This window comes from Manihot esculenta, chromosome 9, assembly GCF_001659605.2.
Source record: "Manihot esculenta cultivar AM560-2 chromosome 9, M.esculenta_v8, whole genome shotgun sequence".
NCBI lineage: Eukaryota > Viridiplantae > Streptophyta > Magnoliopsida > Malpighiales > Euphorbiaceae > Manihot > Manihot esculenta.
In genome coordinates this window covers 32,178,362-32,197,613 of record NC_035169.2, presented here as the reverse complement: position 1 = coordinate 32,197,613, position 19,252 = coordinate 32,178,362, and the positions used below count along the sequence as shown (strand labels likewise).

Sequence of the window (19,252 nt, the reverse complement as noted above, 5' to 3'; positions counted from 1 at the left end):
TTGCTATTTTATGTAAAAATTACTCATATGAAATCACAATAATATAGTATAATTTAGATTCTGTTTGTTTTATAAAAAATAAAAAAATATTTTAAATATTTTTTTATATTCAGAATATTTAAAAAATTTAGTTAATAAAAAATAATTTTTTAATAAAAAATAAAATATTTTAAGAAAAATCACTTCATCTGTTATAAAGAGGATTCCGAGTGGTGCTTGCCTGCTTGGACATGAAAACTGATAGATAATTTAATGGGCCAAAACTTCGTGGATCAAGTTCAAGTTGACCAACGCTGGGGTCTGATCTAGGCCCGATTCAAATAGTCCATACAGTCTAAATAGAGGGCCTGGACTTGGACCTGGTTAAACACTTTAGATAATTTCTTATTAGATCCACATATTTTATTAAAATTAATTAATTAGTCTCTGTCTTTTATAATATAAATATTTTTTATTTTATAAAATTAAAAATTTTAATACTTTTTCAGATAAAAAATCAACCAACTTATTTTAATTTTAATTATTTTTACCATTCAATATTTTATAACAATGTTAAAAAATTAATTAATATTTGTTTTGATAAATATTTGACGAAGGAGCTAAACGTTAATTTTGTAAAATAATTTTTTTAATTGAATTTTTAAGAAATATTGATTTAAATAATTTTAATAAAACACAGACGGTCATTAATAAAGTTGGTTTTTATTTCCTTTTTATTTTTCTAAAAATCTTGAAAAGCAAAAACTAAAGAAGGCTCTTGCTTTAGCTTCGTGCTATCTCGGTTGTTTACTGTAACTTTTCCTGTGGTCATGACCACAACTCTGCCGTGGCGGCAGCCACTGCTCCCCTTGCGCCTCCATAGGCGCCCAATCCCCCTGTGTAACGCTGTCACTGTTCGTGCCTTTCAGCGCAGCGACTTCGACAGGTTCGCTAGAAATGCCTGGCGCACCGCTAACGACGGCTTCGAGCAGTTTATATTTGAGGCCAAGAAGACTGCAGAGCGTATTGATCGCAGATACTCCGTCTCCCGCCGCCTTAATTCTGTAGCACAATCTGCCGCTGACCGCTTCCGTGAGGTTGATAGGGAGATGGAGATTAGTGTTCGATGGCGCACATTTTCCATGGACTTTGTTAGAAATTGGCCTAGGGTTTGTTCTTTATGCTCTATGCTTTTGGTTTTAATACTGATTCCCTAAATTGTCTAAAATGTGGAATTTCTACTTAGGATTACGAGTTTTTTCTTGTTTTCTGAGAAAGGAAGTTAATTTTCATCCAATATCCATATAAAACTCATTCCTGATGATTTGCTATTGTGAATTTCTTCTTTATCCCAGAGATTCATTCCTCAATACTCTGCTGACTTTACAGGATTTCAAATTTGGTTTCCGTATATTATTATTTAAGAAAAAACAATTGTTTCTTACTCCTGGTGTTGCCAATTTATTGCGAAGTTCATTTCACCACCAAATGAAAGCAAAAGCAGAAATACTATTGCTTGAAAATTTAATACTCTATAGATGTCGTTTATCTTAACTTCATTGTTGTTATTCATGCAGTACAGGAGGCAGCTTAATGATTTTCTCGATACCCCATTAGGAAGGAGCTTTGCCGTGAGTATACGCTTTCTATAAGCTTCTGAAGAAAAAAGTTGCTCTCATTGGATATATCTTCATGATTGTGCATGATGTGTACTCTCATTTCTGAACTGTTCTAATGCCCGTCTGAACTATTGGTTAAATGATACGTTAACAAGCAACCTCAGCAGCATTTTCATAGTTGTGTATGAGTGTAACTAGTTTGTGTGAATTTCAAGATGGGAGCGTAGTGAATATAGATGTGACTTAGTGTTGCATCTTCTCTTATATGAATTTCATATAAATAATTTTGGTTTCAAAGTAGAAATAGTGCGTAACTGGTTTACAAAATCATGGATAAATTAAATTCTCAGAGGAAATGACAGGGAAACTATAGAGACCAATGGTGTGGAGTTTGATGTTCAAAATGACATTCCATGAAATGGTTAATTTCTTGCACCTCTATGATAAAACAAGAAGCTCGCAAAATTGAGAAAGTTGGAGTAAGATATTTCCTATGTTTCTGGTAGTAACTCTCATGTCAACAAATATATCACATGATTAAGACAAACCATTTTGGTGATCAAATTATGCCTGAGTTGCAGTATTATAGATACTTTGAATCTTTAGCTTTCTCATATGAGATAGAATATAATCATCAAAAAAATATTGTTACCTTTTTCTCCCATTTTGATACTTCCTACTCCAAAGCATAAAGGCAGTTATATGGTCACAGGAATGTGTTTTTGGAATGCTAATGAAGTCAAAAGCTAATTCGGAAGATGTTGGATTTCTGTATGACCTTGAAGATAAGGAGCATTATTGTAGAGGAGAAAATTTATTGCCTAAATGCTGATATTATAAGTAAAAAATTTTATCCTGTGCTAGGTAAAATTTGTCTGTTAATAGATGCATCATAGGTCAAATGAAGTTCTAGGATAGAGAACTAATGAATGGTTCTAAGATTGCTTATGTGGTTTAATAAGGTGATGCTCTCCAAATACTACATGAAATCTTGTATTTTATTGGAATTTGACTTAGGATTATGTATTTGGTTTTAGAGAAAAGGTCAGTGAGATGCAGACTGTCACAAGACTAAAGTTCCATCCATATCTTCAGTTGATTCTGATGTGCTAAGATTTACCTTCCTTTAATGGTTGTCACAGAGCATCTCATAATGTGAAATGATAGTTGTTTCACTTCTTAGACTTTAGCCACTTCTCTTTTGTGAATGCACTTTTTCTGGTATCTCCATGACGATCCAATGTAAAATGTTTTATTGATAAAGTTAGTAATTAATACCTTTAGTAGTCATATTAGCACCTGTTATGCGATTTAAGTTACCTGTTTATTTGCCTTTGTAGACTATTTTTTTCCTTTGGTTTGCGTTATCTGGGTGGTTGTTTCGCTTCTTGATATATGCTACGTGGATTCTACCATTTGCTGCACCTCTTCTCATCGGGACTGTGGCAAATAATCTTGTCATTAAGGTATACCCTTTTATTTGTACTTTGATGTGTTTTACTTTATTATGTTATATTAGTTTACCTTTTCTATTTATTTACATTGCTTGTGGATATGAGCTGTGTGGCAAATGGTATTGAAGTATTTGACTGTGTCGGAATGTGTGTAGATGCTTTTTTTCTTCTCTTTATCTGATTGGAGGTGCAATGGGCTTGGCTACAGAATGGATTGTAGGCCAATCCTTTTCCCCAACCCCGAACGTGTTCTTGTCCAATAATGCCACCAATATCTGGTGGATGGATGGACTTAAAACTCGGGATCCTCACCCGCCATAGTCTATAGAAGTGGGGAGATCAACTGAATCTGCTGTCAATAGAAATTTTAGAGAAGGTTATATTATTGTTTTATATGTATTTTAAATGATGGTATTAATGTCCATGTATATATTTCACACCCGTGGGAAAGTAATTTATCACTTTCCTCGCCTTTTATGGCATGTGAAAGTACTTTCTCATGTAGACAGGGAAGGTTAAGGTGGGACCTATAGATTTGAAATTAAGGGCCTACTCGCTTGTGGAAAATTGGAGCAATTTTTTGGAGAAGTTTTCTAAGAGACCTTGAACAGAAAGGAATCAAGTTGGAAGAGATATGAAAAAAAATAACACAAGCAAACTGAAATTATAGATTATAGGATGATGAATTGAAACTATATACAATCAACACGCTCCCTAAAAAGCAACTGGTGAGGACTAGAGGAGACCTTAGGAGATGGTGAAGTCATATTTCTGTCTTCAAGAACAATTGCAGCACATAAAAGGAGTTGAGCAGCACACAAGCAGCAGCAGCATTAGCAACAGTAAGTGACATGCAAGCAATGGCAACAAGAGAAGGAGGCAACTTAAGTATTTTGGCATTTCCCAGGCTCATTAGGCATGTATGGAGGGCTATAAGAACTGGCAACTCAGAGGGGATGACAAAGGTGAGTGGTGGAGTACGAGGAAGGGCTGAAGAGGAAGAGGGGAAGAAGAGCTCAAACCTAGCTGAGAGTGGAGGAGGCAAGATCGGAAGCAACTGATGGAGCATTTTGGGACTTAGGGTCTGTCAAATATGTGAACTGCAAAAATCAGAGCATGAAGCAGTGAACTGCAGTGAAAAATGTTAGGATTATATGGGAATGGAATATCACATTATAAATGTCAATAATTTGGTTGGTTGGTTCAGTTAAAAGAACCGAAAATTCTGAATTTGAATGGTTCGGTTTGGCTTCTTCGATTATGATAAAAAATTGTGTAGCCCTACCTCCAAGTAAAGTAATCCTTAAGCAACAAGAATTTTAAATAAGATTAATGAAGAAAACTGGACCTCTCCAGCAAGAATGTAGTTACAAAAATACCCTTGTGACTTAAATAGAGGACTAGTAGCCAGTAATAGACACATAAGTAAAACTAAAAAAGAACCATGAGTGTTCCATAATTTCCCTTGAAAACTCTTCAGTAAAATTGAACCATAACCCTAAGCTTCTCAAGTATTTGACTATGAAATTTACTGAATTCCTTGGCTGCATCATTAGTGCATAAGAAGAGAGTGAATGATGAACTATGCTTGATAGGATGTATACTTGTGGAGTTTTCAATTTTGTTCCATAAGCTGATAGCACAAGGACCTTGTTCAACTTTTTTTGCACATTTTCTTAAGGTCTGAAACTTTTTTTTCTCCATTGTTTACCTTTGATTACCACCTGTTACATTTCTCTCTCTCTCTCTCTCTCTCTCTCAACTTGAGTGGAAGTAGGTGAAAATGGAAGCTGAATTTTTGTGTTTCTTTCTCTTCTTTTTCATGGTAAATTAGTTTCTTAATTTCTGATTTTTGTGAAATATGCTTTTGATTTGGTTATATATATATATATATATACAGAGAGAGAGAGAGAGAGATGTAATGTCGTTTTATTTCTAGAAAATAAACATGGTATGATGTAAGTACCCTGAATCTGAAATTTAAATAATTCTGAAGTTTCATTTTTTTCTATTCTTCTCATGAGTTGGATGTTCTAGACCATCAAATTCCTCAGAACTTTTCTGGAGTCATAAGCACCTTTGAGATTGATATATATTGTGGAAGGATTTCACCTGCTACTTATTTCTGAATCAGATGGCTTAGTTTGATGGATGGATTGTTAAATTATGTTGAGAATACTGATGTTATCCTACAAATATATGTTCATATGTCTGCTGAGCGATGAGCTGCTTTATGCATCAACTTCTTTCAGTTTCTTATTGACAAATTGGCCTTTTACATTGAAATTTGGCAGGGGGCTTGTCCAGCATGTAAGAGGCAGTTTGTTGGTTACAAGAACCAAATAATTCGCTGTGGTAGCTGCGGTAACATTGTGTGGCAGCCAGAAGGAGACTTCTTCTCAAGAGGTGGTAGAGGTAGAGGGAGCTCTTCTTCGAAATCCGATCGTGATATTATTGATGTTGAATTTGAGGAGAAATGAACTGAGATGCTAGATCGAAAATGATGGTTCACCTCATGCAGACTCTGCACGGCATGCGGAAAATTAAAGAAGATAATGGGTGGTCTGAGGGGAGAGGAGGGATGGTGTTTGAGTGATGTGTAGACCTAAAAGTTAGTTTTATTCAAAGTTTGGTTTTCTCCAAATTGCGCCTGTCAGAATAGTTATCTTATACTATCTTTGTTACACTCAGTTTAGAAATGTACAATACCCTTTGTCCATAAATCGTAACAGAATAAATTTTTGCTAACACTGCAATGTGTGGCAAATTAGATAATAAACTCGGGAAATTCGTTGTATGCTAGTGTTTATATGGCATTAAGACGACTTGTTTTTCCCCCTGAAGCTATTTTTGATCCGATCATGTCAAATCTACATTAAAATTTCGCTTGTTTTAAAGAAAAATATTTTTAGGAAAAATATGTATGTATGTATTTTAGTTTTAAACGTTTGCATAACTTGATTAATAAAAGATGTTTTCTAGATGAAAAGAGAAAATTAAGTTGTGGTTTTGCATACTGGAAATTAAGTTGATTAATATAGATTTGAGAACTCATTAAACTTAATTTAATTGGTTTTGCATACTGAATTTCAATTTATAATTGATGCACCTAATATATCTAAAAGTTCTAAATTTCATTTTAATTTATATCTAAATTATTATTAATATACCAAAATAAATTTATCACTTATCCAGACTTAAAATAAACTAAATAATATGAATAATTAAAATTATATAAAAAAAAAAGAAATAATGAAAATTATAATAACTAAATAATATAAATATATAAATGGACGATAGAAAAAATCTAAAAATTCTAAACTTTTTTACTTTTAATAATTAAAATCAAACTATTTTTTTATAAATAAATTTATACTAAGTGTATTCTGCTGCTAATTTTTTATATTAAACTTAACACTTTTGCTATATAAACGTCCTAATTAATAAATTCTAATTTATTATAACTACAAATTAAACATTCTAACCCATATTATGTCGATTTTTTTAATTTTATTTTTTAGGCATATAAACATATATATTATTCAGATTTTTATTTTCATTTGTCAACGGTTTAAATGATTTAACTATTAGAAAAATTCTCATGAAATTAATATTAATAAATTTAAATTCTACTATAAGTATTTTTAAAATATAGATATTTACTGTGGGATTATAGTGTTTAATTCGAATTTTACAGTCTATGGTTGAAGCAGACTGAACTAATCGGGATCCAAACTCATCCGAGAGAACTCAACTCATTTGACGTGATGGAGAGTAGGAGAGTAATTGGCTACGCCATGACTCTATTAGTACGAGCATGATAAAAAAAATTAAATGATCGTCTGACGATAGTGTTATGCGCCATTAAAGTATAAAAAATTAATAATAATAAAAGAGAAAAATTAAAAACCATCACAGCCAAATTTATTTAATCATATCAAAATTTTACTTCTTTCTCAATCTCAAATTATCATGGAGCAAATATGTTAACTTTAACGTAAAAAAAAAAAGAACTTCAATTAAATATTTACCGTAATTTAAAGTAGATTTAGTTTAACATTTAGGTTCAAATTATTAAAGTGGGAAATTTTATTTTCACCATTATTCCATACTTAAGATTAAAACAAATGGATTAAAATAATATTTAATAGAGTTATTAAAGAGTTGAAATTTACAAAATAAATAAATTTTTTAGTACGAATTTTTAAAAAAATTAAATAATTAATTTTGACACATCACAACTTAGATATTAATTTACCCTTCCAAAATTTTTTTTTTCAACGATTTTTAAAATATTATGTCAAAATAAACAAAACCCAGATAGAAAAATAAAATTCACAATCTCAACCAAATCTTGTTGTAAAATAGATTATGGTATTTACAGTTTTGCTGAAAATATTTACTATAAACTAAATAATTTAAATTTTAAAATAAAGAGGCTGAATTATTATAGGTAATAAAATTTATTGATGAAATTAGTCGTGAGTATTCGATCGGTTTGATTTTTAACTAAACCGAATAAATTGAAAATTAAAATTTTAGTATTTATAAAAATCGAACTGATTTTAGTCAGAAATATAATTGAATTAAATCAAATCGGTATGATTCGATTCGGTTCGATTTGATCAATTTAAATTTTTTATTTTTTACATTTTATTTTTAATATTTTTAAATTTAATTAAAATATTTTAACTTTAATATATCTAATTATTTTTAATATTTTAAAATTTAATTGAAATATTTTAACTTTAATATATATAATATTTTTATATTATTGAAAATAATATACTATTATCATTAATCAATTTTTTCTGATTAAAATCAAACCGAACCGAAATAACTAAAATTTTTAAAATTAAAAACTGAACCGAATCAAAATGAATAAAAAAATCAAACTAAAAATTTAAATTAATTCAGTTCAATCGATTTTTTTCGATTTAAACCGAAACTCACGCATGAATGAAATAATAAAATTGCTTAGGTTAATATAAAATAAATTTATTTTTTGAGAAGTATAACAATAATAATTTTTCATTTCAAAAATAATAATAATAATAATTTAATAAAATTGCTCACTCTTATAATGCATGTTTTGGTCTCTATGTCCCTTTGCTCGGGATCGTTGGTTGCATACTGAGATAGGCCGGAACAGTTTAACTATATTTGAGTGGCTTTCCCTTGTGTTAGTTACAGCATTGTTGGAGCAAACTTGTGTGATTTTGATCACCCTTTTGACTATTTGGACACAACGTAACCAATTGATTTGGGAACGAGTATGAAAGTCTCATTTGCAAGTGATCTCCTTTCTTCCACATTTTCTTCAAGATTGGACTGTGGTACGAGCAAAGTCAACAAGTTTAAATGGAGACAACAAGTTTAAATGGAGACGTGACTTTAATACTGAATTGGGAAAAGTCTCATAGAGGTGTTTTAAAAATAAATAATATCAATATTGTGTACGGTGACTTGCAATAAGAGTTTATTTGTGCTAAGCAAATAGTGGTTTTTGTTGATGTTGAAGCAAAAATTGCAGAAATTTTAACCATTATAGAAGCTCTTAACATTGCAGAAATTTTAACCATTATAGAAGCTCTTAACTGGATTAAAAGTGAGGGATGATTCAATGTGATTGTAGAGTCAATGCTCAATTTAGCATTTTCACTATTAATTCAAGTTACATAGATTACTCGACTTTTGGTTCAATTATCTATGATTATAAATTTTTAATTGATGAGTCGAATAGTGTTAGTATTCGTTATATTTCTGAATCTCTACTAATAGCGTAGCACATGTATTTGTTAAGACTGTTCATTTTTGACAGATCAAATCAGGTGAAATAGGCGGTTTCACCTTCTATTTGTATTTTTTCTCTATTGAGACTTGACAGTGTTTAATAAAACTTATTTATATTTATTTAATGTATATATATATATATAATTTAATTATAATTAAAAATATATAACAAGTTTATTAATTTATTTAATACAATGTTTATAATAATTATTACGAGTAAAGATTTAAAGTATGCAACCCAAACGATCCTATTTATTATTAGCATATGCAAAATTGAAAAGGAAAAAAAAAAGGTTTAAATAAGTTTATTTCTAAAGTTTATTTAAATTTATTTATACTCTATTTCACCTCAATAACTTAATATTGGAAATAATATATCTCTTATTTTTAATAATAATATAAACTATTTTTAAAAAAATAAAGTCTATATATTTTAAGTAATTAATTAAAGATAAAAAAAATATTTTTTTATAGCACTACATGAGTTAGGACTTAGTTTTAAAAAACACAATAAAATATTTTTAAAATTTAAAACATAATCATATTGCTATTTTTTGTTAAGAATTAGAATTAGAAATCAAACCTTCAATTCTTTTATTTTTAGAAATTATATTTAAAATTAAATTTCATATGATTATAGGACGGTATAATTTTGATTTGATTTTCATTCTTATTTTAATATTTTTAACTTTAATTTTAATTTTAATTTAAATGTTGATTTTTGCAACTAAAATTGTAATACTATTACATTGATTTTAAAATATTAAATAATTAATATTGAAATAATAATAAAAATAATAAAATTAATATTTAAATAATAATAATATCAATATTAATATATATATTCTATATAATTTTCAATAAAAATATTATATTATTTTATATATAATCATTAATTATATATTTTTAATGCAAAAATAATGTATAATTAATATATAAAAATATATTATATTACTAATATATGATTCACTCATATAATATAATTAAAAATTATAAAGTGATTAATATATTTAAATTGAAATAATATATATATTTATATATAATATATTTAGATAGAATAAACTATAATTAACTAATTAAACTATTTAAATTATATTGTTATAAAATTTTCATCATTAATTAGATTATTTAATTATTTTTAAATATTTTTAATAACTATTTAATAGTTAAAAAAATTATATTTAAATTATATAAATAATTTAATTTATAAAAGTAATTAAATAATATTAAATATAAAAATAATCAAAAAATTGTGCATATACATAATAAAACATAATAAATTAAAATTTTATAAAATTTAGAATAATCATTATGTTTATATCTTTATTTATTTATAAAATTAAAATTAAAATTTATAATCTTATAATTTTAATAATATAAATTATAAGTAAAATTATATAATATAATCACAATATCATTAAAATTATTTAAAAAATATATATATAATATTAATTTTTTAGTAAATCGGTATAATTTTTATGATAAATTAAAATTAAATAATTAAATAAATTTAATTATTAAATAAATTCAATTTGATACAGTTAGATTGATTCTTTTTTATTTCGGTTCTTTAAATCAGTTCAATATCTTTAAAAATTATACACGATTTTAATTTTAATTAATAATTTATGATGACTTATTTATTCTATAAACATAAAATTTCTTTACATATCATTAACTAAACTCAATTTTTTTATCTTCTTCACACATGATAACTATTATTACTGTTATCATGACCAGGGGTGAGCAGTATTCGGTTCAAACTGAAAAAATCGATCGAATCGAATTGATTTAAAAATTTAGTTCGATTTTTTTATATATTTCGGTTTGGTTCGGTTCGGTTTTTAATTTTAGAAATTTTAGTTATTTCGGTTCGGTTCAATTTTGATAAAAAAAGATCGAAAAAACTGAACCGAACCAATTAGTGATAATAATATTTTTTTTAATAATATAGAGAAATTAAATCATATTAAGATTAAAAAATTTTAATTAAATTTTAAAATACTAAAAATAAAGTGTAAAAAATAAAAAAATTATTAAAAATCGAAACCGAACAAATCGAACCGAATCAGACCGGTTCGATTCGATTCGGTTTCTGATCAAAATCGGTTCAGTTCGGTTTTCATAAACATTAAAATTTCGGTTTTTGATTTATTCGATTCGATTCGATTTTGAACCGAACCAACCGAATGCTCGCCCCTAATCATGACATTGCAGTTTCAATTGAATTACTATATAATAGCGCAATAAAATTATTGATATAGTAACTAAAATTTCTTTTGTGAAATATTTTAGCTTTGACTATTCTTTGTTTTATAATTAGATTTATAGAAAAAAAATATTTATCATTTTTCAAATTTATATCCTAAATTTAAAATTTTAAATAATAAAATCAATTATTTTATATTTATTTTAATTTTAACCATTTACTTTAATTAATTTTAATAAAAAAAATTTAGTACAAATATTATAAGATTATTCTTAAAAGACCTGTTGAATAAAAAAATTAAAACGTTTATATTAATTTATATTAAACTTTCATTTTGTTTCGATTATAATAAAAAATAAAAAATTATAAAAAAATTAGAATATAGTCTTTAAAATTTTATTTAACTGATAAAATAATTTTTAAAATAAATATTTTTATTTCAACAATATTTTTTTTATTAATTTTATTATTTACTTTTTTATTATATAAAAATTTATAGTATAAAATATATAATATTTAATTTTATTTAATGCTATTAATACTATTTATAGTTTTTAATTAGATGAGTCAATAAATTAATATATGTCAACGTTTAGGTGAACGAAATAATTCATATGTTAAAATAATATATATTATGAGTATAAATATTTAATAAAATATTTTAATATATAATAATTATATGTGATATTTTATATATAAAAAATTATTTATAATAAATATTTATTTAATATTATATAGGATTAATATAAATTGACTTTCAATATAAAATTTAAATTAAAAAAATATATATTTATTAATATAAAATTTTATCGATTACATTATAGTTTATTATTAATTTTTTCAAATTCAATTTAATTTTTTTTATTATAATAGATAAATTAAAAAAATTAATTTTATTATTTAAACTTGAAATTTTTTTATATAAATATAAATTAACCTAAAAAATTTAAATTTTTTTATTTAATATTTCTTTTCAATAATAATTTTACTTGACTGGCATGATACATTGATTATAATTTTTTAATCAAAATTAATTAAAATAAACAGTTAAAATTAAAGAAAATATAAAAAATTAAAATATAAATATAAAAAATATTAAATATTTATTGTTTAAGATTAAAATATAAATGTAAACAAATATTAAATATTTAATTTTTTTTTATTGAATAGATCTTATAATTATTGTGGCGCTTTTTTTGCCTTCATAACTCATACAATTCATTCTTATAATGTTAAAAAATTTTTTTCTAAAAGTTGTAAAAATAATTTAATATATCTTCTAAAATGGGAAACAATTAATAGGTTTTTTATATCATACTAATTTTTCCTTAATTAAAAAGACAAATGATAAAATTAAAATAAATCAAACGCATAAAAATGAAGAACACCGATCCAGAAATCAGGAATCCAACTACAGAGCCACAGTTCCACAAACACTGGTTTGCACCGATTGAAATTCTGGGACTATCGGGTTCTTCCCAACGACAGATCAACACGTTTCGTGGTCCTTTGCAAAAACCCTTCTCTCTCCTGAGTTTCGGGTTTCGTTTGCATCGAAAGTGAAAGGTCACGTATACAAAACAAGCTTGATTGGTATCTGCATTTTGTTTTTAACATTTTTTATCACCGAGGGAAGTTGCTCTTCGACATCTGTTCAAGATCTAGGGTTCTTGTTCTTGTTCTTTCTGAGACGCTTACGACGCTGACGCCGGGGAGACGGCAAGAGAGTGAGCTTTATTACCTGATTTCTCACCTTTTTTTCCTCAAGATTTTCTCTTGTGTCGAAAATTAGGGTTTTGATTTTAGTCATAAGCATGTAGTTATTTGTTGTTAATTCCTTGGTACAGGGAAGCCGCTGGGCGTTTCAATTTCAGAAGAGAGAAGGTAGCAGCCATGGAGAGCTCTAAAGAAGAGGCACCGGTTGTGTTTCTCGATCGACTCTCTAGGTCAACCAGAGGAAAACGGTAAGCATGTTGAATGTACTGATTTTGTCCCAATTTATGTGTATTCTTAAAGGTGACATTTTTTAATGTACGTAAGAAACATCATTTTGTACCCCTTCTCTTATAGAATGAACAAGTTGCTTGGTGATGAAATTGAAGAGGACGACTTGTTCTGGAATCAGGATGCTCTGAAAGAGGTTCCTACTTTAATAGCCTGTATTTCATTTCTGTTTCTGGTTCACATTTATATTTCTAGTGCTGTGTATATATCCTTTTCTGGGGTTTGGTCTGAAGTTTGTCCTTTGTATAGTGTGCATTATTATTGTTATTTTTATGATTTTTAAAAAATTTTTAATATCACCTTTGCTTGGAAAATTATGTGGCTCATATTTTTGTCGAAAAAAAAAAATCAGATTAACAAATAAGATTATATTAACCATGTTCTGCTTCTTCTTCTCTTCTTGTTTATATCTTTCTAGGAAGAAAATGATAATAATTATGAAGAAGAGCCAGAAGTTGCTGATGAGTTTGATAGTGATTTTGACGATGATGTGAGTATTTTTGCCATTAGTATTTGCTTTTGTTTATACAATTATGCCTTCATCCCATGATCATCTTTTTAATGCGATGATTACTATTTCCAACTTTAGTAAGCGTGAATACCACCTTCTGTTGGTGCTAGGAGCCTGAACCGGAGGAAGAAGCGGAAACTGTTGCTGATGAAAGGTTTAGCATCTCTCATCTAAACCAAACTCTATCAGTTCATTTTATTTCGTTTTATTTCTTTTGCTTTTTTCTAATTATTGAGCTGTCTTTAGGACGCAGACAAAGAAACGGCTTATATTTCCTGGAAAGCCTTCAACGAAGAAGAAAAAGAAGAAGAAAGTCCTTTCCAAATTAGATAGGCCTTCCAGTGATGAAAAATCAGCTGAACAGTCTACTGCCCCAGAGCAACATGATGCCCCTGATGATGTTGAAGCAGAGAGAATAGTAAGGAAATCTACGAGAACATCAGTTATTGTTAGGCAAGCTGAGAGAGATGCAATACGCGCAGCTCTGCAGGCTACAATGAAGGTTAGTTCTTGTTTAGATAATAATAGTTCTTGCACTGAGGATTTGATCTTTTATTTTGCTTCTCATCATCAGTTTCTGGTTTTCATATGATTAAGATTAATTTATGCGAAGAAAGACTAGATTTGAGGACTTCATGATTTGGTAGTATACAATTTTGAGGACAGGAACACTGAGAGCTTGATTTACTCGATCTAGCTCTTGAGGAGTCTCCAGAACATGCAGTTTAAGGAGTCTTTTAGTTTTTGGTTGACTATCTCTTTTCTAGTAGTACACAGATAAGTATTTATTGGATTGCGAATTCTAATTATGCTTGGTCAAGTTTATTTAAATAGTATTAGCGTATAAGTACTAAGTGCTCATAAGTTATTTGAAGCTTATAAACATTTAAAAATTTTAAGTAATTATGTTGGTTAAAATGCTCATAAGTAGCTGATAAGCAATTCACATGTTTGGTAATAAATAGCTTATAATTACACTTATTATTAAAATTACTAAAAAAGGATATTAAATAAGATATTTGTTGAAGTTTTAAAATTAAAGGAGGGCAGTATAGTAACTTAGTTGGTCAAACCATCTTATAAGCACCAAAATGAAAAGTGGGTAACTCCCTGCTTATTCTTTTTAGCTTATAATATGAACTTATAAGCCCACAAAATGTTATAAAGAAATAGGTTATTTTATTTTTATGGCTTATAATCTAGTATTTTTAGTTTAAACAAACATCCCTTAAATTATTTAAATTGCTACTGTTACAAATTCTGTTATGACTTATAATAATAACACTATAACTATAATAAGTTTGTAGGGGCCCTGTATTACCCTGGTTGACGTATCTAGCTACCTTAATCTTTAATTGTTTTCAAAATTTTGCTACTATATATTTGTATGAATGATAAAACCTCTAAAATGAAAGTAGAAAATTCAAGGAAAATTAACTATTTAGTCCTTAGGATATGGCAAAACTTATTAGTTGGTCTCTCTATTTTGAAAAATGTATTGAAACGTTCTTGACATTTAAAAAATTTACGAATAGTTCATTCGTTAACTTTTGCCGTTAAGTATTATAAAATATTCTAACATGTCCCTATCACGGAGGGACTAATTAATAGATTTTTTTATAATCTGAAGGACTAAGTAATGAATTTTTTAAAATCATAAGAACTACATAGTAAAATATTTAACGGCTAAAATTAACGAAGGAATTAATTAGTTACTTTTTAAAATGTTAAGGATGTTTTAATGTATCTTTCACAATAGAGGGACCGACTAGTGGGTTTTGCCTTACCATAGGGACTAACAATTCTCCCAAAATTCAACCAAGTAGCTATCATTCATTTTTAAAACATTCAGTTCTGTTATGTAGTCAAACATTTGTTTGATCTTTCATCAGCCAATAAAGAGGAAAAAAGAAGGTGAAGAGAAGAGGATGACACAAGAAGAAATGCTTCTAGAAGCTGCTCAAACAGGTGCAGGCTGCTATGTTGACTGAAATTGTTATTACAGTTGTTTGAAGTTACAGTCTGGTTTCCTACTGAATTAGTTTCATGCTAAATGCTACATGTCATAATTCTGCAGAAATCATGAATTTGAGAAATTTAGAGCGTGTTTTGGCAAGGGAAGAGGAAGTTAAGAAAAGAGCAATTGTGCATAAAGCTGTCTACAATGGCCCTCAGATACGATATTTCTCTAAAGATGGTAAACTATTGTTCATAAGGGACTCGAGTCACCTTTTAGACCCCCAAGGATGGAGTGAGATCTATAACAGTGTTCATTGTTGTCTGGAACTGTTCATTTTATGGTTAAGTTTCTTGCAGGTTTGTCATATCTAGAATTCAGAGGAGTGTCATTTCAGTCAGAGATTTCAACCGCATCTGTTCCATGTAAGTTAAGCTTTAACTTATGTGCTTTCAGGTTTTCTCCCTGACAATGGTGATGGTTTCTGGAGAAAATCAGTTCAGACAATCATTACCCTCCAAGTTGATGGTCAATAGTTATTTTCTTTTTTCATTTTTATTTTAAAATTTTATCTTTAGGAATCAGTAATGAGCTTCTTGGTGTTAATACATCCTCTGGATGTAATCTTTGTTCCCGCTGCCACAGTATTTACTTGATCTGGTATGCATGAGCTTAATCAGTTAAAAGATGAAGATTTTATGAATAGGCAGTTGTATATGGACAGCAAGCTACATAAATTTTTGCAGCATTTAATGCATGTGTGCATGGTCTGGTATTATGTTTGTGCGTGATATGGAGAATTTCTATGTAATTGGCATTAACATCTTTCTGAATTTACATAAGCATGAGAAGAAACAAATCCTGTTAGTTGAATTGACTTTTTATACAAGGAATATAAGTTTTGAAGTTAGCAGTTCAAGCGAGCTGCAAACTATGATCAAGGTGCAAATAAAGGGTTCAGTACCACCCTTTCAAATTGTGCCCTATCTAGATTATTCATTAGGGCCTTGCCTGTTATATATAATTGGAAAATGAATGAGATATCATTGGGAGTTAGATTCATGAATCATGTCCCTGTTTTGTGGTCTTCAAAAGCTTTACCTTGTAAATTTTATAGGCTACAGGTTTAGACACGTTAAATTTTCTGTTTGAAGGTTTTGGCGTTCATTCATTTATATATGCTTAACATTTTTTTCTTGTAAATCCGGAGAGTTTTCTTGGCTAATTGTTCTTTACTACTTATTATGATTTTGATTTTTCATATTTATCTGTTACAGATCCAGAGAAAGCTGTGTGTGCTGTAACAGGTTTGCCTGCCAAGTAAGATTTATTTCATTTTGTTGGTGGTTGGTCATTGTATTCTTGAAATATCTGTTTAAGAAAACAATATGCTGAGAGGAAAAGAAACAAAGCTCTCAAATTTATTAATTCAAGTTGTCATATAATAAAACTCCGGAAAAAGACCTATTTATATAGTTATTTGTGGGTAACGAGTTGAATTTTCCTCGGCTGCATTAATGTGATACAGTTGCAGTTTTTGAATTGAGATGATATTTTATAAGCAACTGTAGTTTGTGAGTAAGTGGTTTCAGTTGGGTGCGCAAGTCCTTGAGTTTTGGCATGTGTGGTAATTAGTTAAATTAAATTAAATTAAATAAGAACAAATTAGAAGTTGATCAAGTTAACTATTGATCTATCTTGTCTTTGAACATTCTAGTTGAATTCAATAAAAACGGTGCCTGGTAGAAGAATGTATGAGTGGTAAACCAGAATTCTTTTCTTAAGTAAAGGAACATTTACTTCAATTGAGTGGTTGTTACACATCTTTGGTTATTTGCAACGTTCAGAAAATAAAAATTGGTTGTTTAGGCATTATTTCTTGCTAATGCACTAATAAGTAAGATTCAACTTAATAAAGTTACTGGAATTGGTTTCTTGCTGACGTGCTAAGCAGCCTTTCCATGTTGTCAATTTGTTTTCTCGTATTGAATTTAATGGTTGATATTTATTCTGACAAGTATACTTGCACTAACGCAACTATGCTTGATAGGTAACTTTTGTGTTTAAATTATTAATTGCTGTAGGTATCGTGATCCAAAGACAGGGCTACCTTATGCAACCAAGGAAGCTTTCGAAATTATTCGCCAGCGGTATTGCTTTTTTCTCTCTTTGGACTTCGTGGCTGATAACTTGGGAATTCATTGGTCATTTTGCATAAATCTAGGTCATATCTACATTATCCCCTCTTATCTGTTTTGTGAATAGTTTTAAGATTTGTATGAAGGTCATTTGAATTCAGTGGCAAAGTATCTAGTAGGTTCGTCATTTTTTAACAGTTCCACTTTCTCGATCTTTTATTGTTTCAAATCACTTAGTTTATTGAACTGCCTACATTTGTGTCATCTGGAGTAAAACCTATATGTAATGGTTTAGTTAATAGGAGTTCTCTTGCTTTCTTTCCCTAGCTTGTCATGGGGAGGGTACTTTCCTCTTATTAGGTCTGAAGGGGAGTCTAGCAGTGTTGGATGCTTGAAATTTTTCTTTAGGTGCTAGGTTCAAATCTTGATCACATCAAAAGATATTTTTTTGGGCACTCGACCATGTGTGCATGTAGAGCGTTGCTATGACTTCACATCATAATCAGTTAAACATACAGTATAAAGCATACTAGTGGCTAGATATTTGCATATATGACCTGCTATTCTTTTTATCTGCTTTTTCCTTCTTTTTGTTTTTGTTTTTGTTAATTAAAAAAAAAAAACGAGAAAAAGAAATGCTAAACCTAATGCTGTTTGTGGTTGGCTGATATTGCAGCTTAGCCGATGAAAATAACATGAAAAAGGAAATGGACATGGGGGCGTTATTTGATTCACTTAACGGGAAAGGATTCATGGGTAGAAGGAAGAGATCCCCTATATCCAATAGAAGCAAAATGCCAAATTTCTCCTACTTGTCTCAGTTTGGCAGGATTTCTAGTTCTACTATAGAAATTGACTCTTCGGACTAGGATTTTAATCTATAGCCTTGTACAACATTATCTTAGAAAAGGGTAAATTTTTTATTTTTTGAAAAAATTAATTTAAACTTTGCATTGATTGATTAGTGAGATGATGTTATTATCACATTAATCTAGGGCATAGTCCTTATTGTCTGTCCCAATTTTGTTGGTCATTTTTGCATAAGTAGTTGCTTCCATTGAAATCCTACTTCATGGAGGTAAAACATTATTTGGATAGGTCTCTTGTTCGTATGAGAGGTGTGCTTTCTTGTTCTTTATGAAGGTGTTTTGAGTATAATTACTTAGAGGAGAAACAAAAAGGACTGCATTCATTTCCGTTTTTATTTTATTTTTTATCTGCAATTAATATTGCATTAAAAGCCCAAACACACGGGCAAAGAGTTGCAAACAAAATACAGCCCAACCCTACTGAAAAAGTAAACATTGTTCTCCAAAAAAACAAATGCAGAGGAGTTGAACAGAACACGCTGCCTTCAAGTTGAGCAAGCGCATCAACGAAACCACCGGAGAAGAGAAGCTTCAAATCAAGAAATCTTTGCATGTCTGGAAAGAATCAGACTTAAAAACTCAGTCACCTATGGAAAGAAGAAACCAACAAAGAACCGCAAAAAGCAAACTCTAGCTTCAACAAAACATCACATGAAACCCCCAAGCACATGAACCCTGAAACCAAACAAACAACAACAGGAGAAGTGAAACTTGGCCAT

At 28.9% G+C, this 19,252-nt stretch overlaps 2 protein-coding genes across 4 annotated transcripts; both read left to right on the top strand.

Annotated features, from left to right (window-relative positions):
- The first annotated feature begins 721 nt into the window (after positions 1–721).
- LOC110623381 lies at positions 722–5,895 on the top strand. Of its 2 annotated transcripts, XM_021768299.1 has the most exons (4): positions 725–1,148; positions 1,557–1,610; positions 2,939–3,064; positions 5,347–5,895. In XM_021768299.1, the coding sequence occupies exons 1-4, from the start codon at positions 810–812 to the stop codon at positions 5,530–5,532; spliced, it is 705 nt and encodes a 234-aa protein (XP_021623991.1). In that variant the 5' UTR covers positions 725–809; the 3' UTR covers positions 5,533–5,895. The 2 variants fall into 2 exon arrangements, with proteins under 2 accessions (XP_043816200.1, XP_021623991.1); XM_043960265.1 differs by lacking the exon at positions 2,939–3,064 and having other exon boundaries at positions 722–1,148.
- A 6,500-nt stretch (positions 5,896–12,395) lies between these two features.
- LOC110623527 (SWR1 complex subunit 2) lies at positions 12,396–18,844 on the top strand. Of its 2 annotated transcripts, none has more exons than XM_021768509.2 (12): positions 12,396–12,781; positions 12,902–13,018; positions 13,125–13,194; positions 13,477–13,548; positions 13,680–13,723; positions 13,816–14,071; positions 15,462–15,537; positions 15,647–15,766; positions 15,886–15,951; positions 16,804–16,846; positions 17,611–17,750; positions 18,341–18,476. In XM_021768509.2, exons 2-12 carry the CDS (start codon positions 12,948–12,950, stop codon positions 18,343–18,345), a joined length of 963 nt encoding a protein of 320 aa, XP_021624201.1. In that variant the 5' UTR covers positions 12,396–12,781; positions 12,902–12,947; the 3' UTR covers positions 18,346–18,476. The 2 variants fall into 2 exon arrangements, with proteins under 2 accessions (XP_021624201.1, XP_021624200.1); XM_021768508.2 differs by having other exon boundaries at positions 12,400–12,781; positions 17,611–17,676; positions 18,341–18,844.
- The last annotated feature ends 408 nt before the right edge of the window (positions 18,845–19,252 follow it).

Excerpts from the sequence above, each read along its gene's own strand:
- LOC110623381 (XM_021768299.1), top strand. The coding sequence starts at position 810 with ATGACCACAACTCTGCCGTGGCGGCAGCCACTGCTCCCCTTGCGCCTC. Across the intron at positions 1,149-1,556 it reads TTGTTAGAAATTGGCCTAGG|TACAGGAGGCAGCTTAATGA; the intron begins GTTTGTTCTTTA and ends TTATTCATGCAG. Across the intron at positions 3,065-5,346 it reads CAAATAATCTTGTCATTAAG|GGGGCTTGTCCAGCATGTAA; the intron begins GTATACCCTTTT and ends GAAATTTGGCAG.
- LOC110623527 (XM_021768508.2), top strand. The coding sequence starts at position 12,948 with ATGGAGAGCTCTAAAGAAGAGGCACCGGTTGTGTTTCTCGATCGACTC. Across the intron at positions 13,019-13,124 it reads AGGTCAACCAGAGGAAAACG|AATGAACAAGTTGCTTGGTG; the intron begins GTAAGCATGTTG and ends CTTCTCTTATAG. Across the intron at positions 17,677-18,340 it reads TTCGAAATTATTCGCCAGCG|CTTAGCCGATGAAAATAACA; the intron begins GTATTGCTTTTT and ends CTGATATTGCAG.